Source organism: Triticum aestivum, chromosome 2D (assembly GCF_018294505.1).
Source record: "Triticum aestivum cultivar Chinese Spring chromosome 2D, IWGSC CS RefSeq v2.1, whole genome shotgun sequence".
Classification (NCBI taxonomy): domain Eukaryota; kingdom Viridiplantae; phylum Streptophyta; class Magnoliopsida; order Poales; family Poaceae; genus Triticum; species Triticum aestivum.
The window spans coordinates 647,976,568-647,982,553 of record NC_057799.1 but is presented as its reverse complement, the minus strand read 5'-3'; the positions used below and the strand labels follow the sequence as shown (position 1 = coordinate 647,982,553).

Genomic DNA, 5,986 nt, shown 5'->3' with positions numbered 1-5,986 from the left:
TAAAAAAGGTAGTGAATTTCTCCATCACACACATGTTTTTCTGAACCTCACCACACATTTTCTGAACGTCAACCTCACCACCACACACACGGAAATACTGATTTCTTTTTTTATAAAGGTAGAACTTCCCATTGTTTATAAACATCAAACTATTTTTGTTATTTTTAATTTTAACTTCTTTGTTTTATTTATATAAGAAATTGGAAAAGTCATTTTTTTCCAATGTGTGAAGTTTTGTTGATTTTATATTTGGACTTCTGTGCTAATTTACATGATCTTTTAGAAGTAAATTTTGTAGACTAACTTTTTTCTCTTTGACATATTTGAAGTTTTATATTTCGTATATATGAACTTCTTTGCTTTTTACATAAAAAACAAAACACGCAGAGTAAAGAAAGTAAAATTTGGAGATCATTGACCATAAGGATCAGTTGCGAAAAGACACTACACACCTGCAAAACAAAATCTCCAGTGGCCTGGTCATACAATAATTACATGCACTTAATCCTTTTTTATACACAAAACAAGCACTAACTTGGCGTTACTACAATTCTCCACCACAAAATTAGCATCTTCTCTCACCTTATCCAACCAGTGCCGTTTTGCGTTATCTTGTTTATTCTTTTCTCCAAACGCATAGCAAGCTAAATGTTTGATTCGAGAAGAAGGCATTGAGGCAGTATCATTACTGAAAATGAATTAGCTCTTCCCAAGATACAGTAGCTGAACTTTCCAACAGAACACCACGCACGTACGCAGCCAAAACAGTGCACGCACGCATGAACACACCACAAAATGAGCGCACCAGTGCATGCTCGCACACACGGCTGAGGCTGGTCGAGCTCGGGGTCCAGCGGTTCATGGGCAGCGGATGGAGCAGAAGGGCGGCAGAGCTCGGGAGAGCCGGCGGCAGGGCCCAGGACGGCCAACCGACACAGGAGCAGCTCGGCCTACACGATCAAGAGGAGCAGCATCGGCAACAAATTGCTACTCTCTCCGTTCGGAATTACTTGTCGCGGAAATGGATGTATCTAGACGTATTTTAGTTCTAGATACATCTATTTTCAAGACAAGTAATTCCGAACGGAGGGAGTAGCTTGCTAGGCGACGGACTGCTCGTGACCAAGGTGACGGACTGCTCGTGCGGAGGGAGCCGAAGTGTTTTGATTTCCCTGCATTGAAACAAACATCGTCAGCTCATACAACACAAAATTTCTCACCGATGTCCTTCATTTCTCAACGCCAGCGAGCGCACCAACGGTGAAGTGGATGACCGCGGGGAACATCCACGGAAAAGCACGACTGAGGAAGGCGGAGCCACCGCTGGCTCGGTGGAAGAAGGCTGCCGCCGGCTCCGGGGAAGAAGGCCGGAGGGGCGGGGGACGGGGGCCTCGGGAGAGGGGCTTAGGTAGTGCGCCTGAGGAGGAAGGAGCCGGCGTCGGCGAGTACGGCGGCACTTGGCCGAAGGTGTTGATGGGAGCTGGGGCCATGGTGGCTCGAGTGGCCATGGGCCCATGGCGGCGCGAACGGAGGTGTTGAAGCTTCTATGGCGGCGGCGTGTGGCGGCACTAGGCGACGGCGGGAACGGTCCCGCGAGCGGATCCGGGAGGAGGAGGCGTCATGGTGGCTGGATCCGGGGGAAGAAGGCAGCATGGCGGCCGGATCCTAGGCCGGGGTGGCCGGTGGCGGGAGGTGCGTCGGGGTCGGGGGGCGGCGACGGGGCCAGGGTGGCTGGCGGTGGGAGGCGTGGCGGCACCGGCAGCAGGAGGCATGCCGGAGCCAGGGGCTGGCGGCGGGAGGCGGCGGCTGTGGCAGCGGGAGGTTGGGGATCGGGAAGGAGATCTTGGACGAGTGGGCGTGGGCATTGCCTTTTTCTCCTTTTTTTTCCGCGGGTTCAGGAGTTCGGGAGACCTCCACGCGGTCGCGCTCCGTGATCCAAATAACTATTCACGTATTTTCTTGTAGTTATAAAATATATTGTTTTATCGTTTAGAATAAAAGACTACTATTTTTATTATGTGCAAAACTAAAGAAGACGGAGATTTGTACATGGCACGAGTCGATATGCATAACTACCTGCTATGTCTGCGAACTACTACGTACTATTTCTATTAAAGTCACAATCAACAAATTCCAAAATAAGATGAGCTTAGGCCGTACTTCATGTTGTAGCTTTGGTGAAAATGCAAAAATTGCATGCATTCGCTTCTCCAGGGATGCAACACTTGCATGCATCTACATGGATGCACCAATCACGAGACTTTCGATTGGCTCCTCTAGAGCGTGCAGACGTTGTCCATTGGATGTTAATCTAAGGGCATAGAAAAAAGTGACTGAGTTGAGGCACCTGACATATAGGTGCTCCTTTTTCTTTTACGCGTTGAGCAATGTTTTAGAGATAATGGGCATTCGGCAACAAAGCTGCGTCTCGCTACCCATATGTCTTTTTCTTTTCCTTTCGTTTTTTATTGCGTTTCCTACAAGCTGGGCATCTTATACGCAACAAAAAGAAAAAGAACAGGCTAGGCATCCTTTTGACAATCAATCCGCAGCTGATTTTGGGAACATGATTGCGTGGGTAAAGCAAAGCACACCTGTACAGCGCCAAAGTAAGAGAAAGAAAAAAAGGGTATCGTGCTAAGCAGCTGATCATTGCTTGATGCAGCCAGATCGTCCCTCGCAGCAACAAAACATTGCCCCGACGCGGCGCCTAGCTAGGGGCCGGAGTTCCCTTCATTGCTGGTAATTAAATCACACTCAAAGTTGTAGTGATTTTTTTATGTTATTGCTTACCCTGGTTGCTGGTTTTTTCTAATGCTTGATGAGATCCTGCTTCATCTTTTCCCTCTTCTTGTTCAGTTTCCATAAGACCGGCCCCCTCTGTTCTGCTTCGTTCCAAACAAATTAAGGAGCCGGCATATATAAGCCTCGAATAATTATCAAATCTCTGACATTTACATAGAGACCGCTCGATTGGCATTTCAGGTAAATCACTGAGTCATCTTTGTTGTTCGAATTAGTAGATTTTCAAGCAGTTAATGTTTAATTAGCTCATCTGAATCCGTTGCACTAGTCTCTACCTTATTGGTCTCTCTCTCTCTCTCCTCACTTATCCAAGCTATCTAGTAGCTCTTGATTGAATCTGGCATCTTAAATTGTGCTAGCTACTAATGTTCAGATTTCATATTCCAGCTAGCTAGATCGATGGGTGTGGGATACCTGACAGTTCAGGAATACAACTCTGATGAAAGGAAGATCTTCTCTAAGCACTTCACTAGGGTGATGTTCCGAGTCAATGCCCTCCTTGTGGTGAACGCCATCCTGATGGGAGTCATGGTTGTCCTAGGTGCATACGGTCGCTATCGCCGCCATCCATTGACCCGCTACATTTTCTTGGGTGCCACTGCATTGTTCATTCCCATAATCTCCTATGTCCTATCTGACATTGGTAATCAGAATGGCCTTATCCTTTTTGACGATGGAGAAAAGATAGTAGGCCGCATGTGCAATGCAAGTACCCACATGAATCTAGTCTTAATATGGACTGGTCTTGTTCAAATGGTTGGTATCAGCACCACTTTGGTAGTGGTCAGTGATCCTAGAGAAGGGCGAAACATTGGTCCATATGTGGCACTACTTGTGCAAGCAATGTGGACTTCCTACCTGATGGTCTATAACACAGGGTTGGATTATTATACATCCATCGACCTGGGAGGTACTACTACTGATACCTACATCAAGTGGTCTCTGGTAAATGTATTTTCTCCAACAGGATTGGTGATTGTCCCACCATTTGCTCTCACCTTTGCAAAATTACTTTTCAAGTGTTTTGTGTGGCACAAGGCCAGAAAATCACTAGCAATTGGATGCAATCCCCGTCTTATTGTTGGATACATGGAGCAGCTACATGACGCCGACATGACAAATGATTATGGGGATATACCTCCTCCACTAATAGTAATGGGCGAAGACACAATATCTGTGGATAAGGAGCCTCATGGTTATAGCTTTGCACTTATCCCCAATAGAGGCGGCTTAGTGACCCTTGACAAAGTTTGGCAGCTGGATGACATGCATGATCTCAAGTTGACATCACATCTCAAAGATGTATGCCTCTCCTTCGCACTGTCCAAGCTTTTAAGGTGTCGGTTCGCCAGGTACACAAATGCTAAGACTGGCTTCACCAAAGCTTCTAGCTTTTTACGGAATATGTTACTCGAGGATAGCAATGATGAGAGGGTACTTCAACTGATTGAATATGAGCTTTCTTTTCTTCATGATGTTTATTTTTCATCACTGGTAATCACATATTCAGAGAGCAGGATGCCCATACTAAGCATATTGATTTCACTCTCAGGCATCGGCTACTGCTTACTTTTTACTATGGCCAGAGTATATCTTCCATTTATTATGGCAGATCGATCAACTGCATCTTCCGAGCTGATATCTTGCTTGTATTGGTGCCTTCAATTCGAGGGAGAACAGCAAGGTACCACAACACACCTACGCGGTCAGGACTTTGGAAGTCCAGCATTTGACCTTGTACCGATTGTTGTACTTGTTGCACTCGTTGTGCTTGCTGAGATAAGAGAGACTGCTTTTTACGTTTGTTCTAACTGGACAAAAGTAGCCCTAATCTGCGCCCACATAAACCATCCTTCTTGGAAGCAATCTCCTATCATGCAGAAATGTATCAGGCATGTGTTGCAGTGTAGATGCAAGATATTAAACCATTGGGAAGACACGATGAACCAATGTTCAATACTGGTGCTACACCCAAGGAATACTCCAATGGGTCTGCTTCGTCGTCTTAAACCTGGTCAGAAGGTCAAGGTGCCAAGGGCGGTGAAAGCTGGTATCATGAATGCATTGAGAAGCTATGAGAGAAGCAGAAACAATAACCGCATGCCATCTCTGTGCCCGAGGCCGCAGTTGAAGACCGGCGACAACCTCCTTTGGGTGGTCGATGGCACAAAAGGTATAGCCAAGACCATTCTTGTGTGCCACATCGCCACAAGCATTCTTGAACTCAGGTCAGCTGGATCATGTCAACCTCTCTCTGACCATAAGACCGCTGCCATTCACCTGTCCCGGTATTGCGCCTACCTGGTGGCCTATTCCCCTGAGCTGCTTCCAGAGGACGACGAGTGGTGCAAGAGCTTGTACAAGACCGTCAAGAAGAAGGCCGAGCACATCCTCGCCGGCATGCCAACACCTGAAGTGGATTATCAACCGTTGGTAGAGCTGATGAGCGCCTCACAGAATCATGAGGTGCTCAAGGATGGTACCAAGCTCGGACAACAGTTGGCGGAGCTGAACCAAGGAGAGGCCAACACAGCGTGGGAGCTCCTCGCCGGCTTTTGGTCGGAGATGATGCTGTACATCGCTCCATCAGACAACATTGACGGTCACTCGGAGGCCATCGCCCGCGGCGGCGAGCTCATAACGCTCGTATGGGCATTGCTCGCACACCTGGGGATTTTCAGTAGAGCCGCCGGCGACCCGGCCAGCATCACTGGCGAAAGTGTGTAGGTGTGTGTTACCTTTTGTGTGATCCATTTGTGTATCTTCCCACGTTCCTGATTTTCATTTTTGACGTGTTGTGTTTGAGGTCATGGCGGCCCCAGCCGAGTGTGTATCCAGAATTCAAAATATGCATCCACTTTTACCATCGTCTTGCCACAGTTTCTCTAGCCTAGCCAGCATGGAGCGGCAAGTGAGTTTGCCCGGCTTCACCATTCTGTGGGCGATGGACGAGACGCGTCCGTGGTCACCGACGGTATCATCGGCACGGTAACATTCTGGAGCGTACGTGCAGGGCGCTGAGCCTCCGCGGCTTGCAGCTCCGGCCGGATGGAGCCTCTGTTGGTTGCGGCGGCGAGCTCTGCAAGGAGTAGAGCAGCGGCGGGTTCTGGAGGGGCGCGTGGGTGGCGGCAAGGCTGCAGTGGCTGGACTCGAGGACGAGAGGAGGCGGTGCCGGCAGGAA

General features: G+C 48.2%; 1 protein-coding gene across 1 annotated transcript; it reads left to right on the top strand.

Moving 5' to 3' along the window:
• Positions 1-2,555: 2,555 nt before the first annotated feature.
• LOC123050802 (uncharacterized) lies at positions 2,556-5,567 on the top strand. Its single transcript, XM_044473535.1, has 3 exons — positions 2,556-2,742; positions 2,860-2,985; positions 3,193-5,567. The coding sequence occupies exon 3, from the start codon at positions 3,205-3,207 to the stop codon at positions 5,530-5,532; it is 2,328 nt and encodes a 775-aa protein (XP_044329470.1). The 5' UTR covers positions 2,556-2,742; positions 2,860-2,985; positions 3,193-3,204; the 3' UTR covers positions 5,533-5,567.
• Positions 5,568-5,986: the final 419 nt, after the last annotated feature.

What these genes read in the sequence shown, in the direction of transcription:
- LOC123050802 (XM_044473535.1), top strand. Translation starts at nt 3,205, where the DNA reads ATGGGTGTGGGATACCTGACAGTTCAGGAATACAACTCTGATGAAAGG.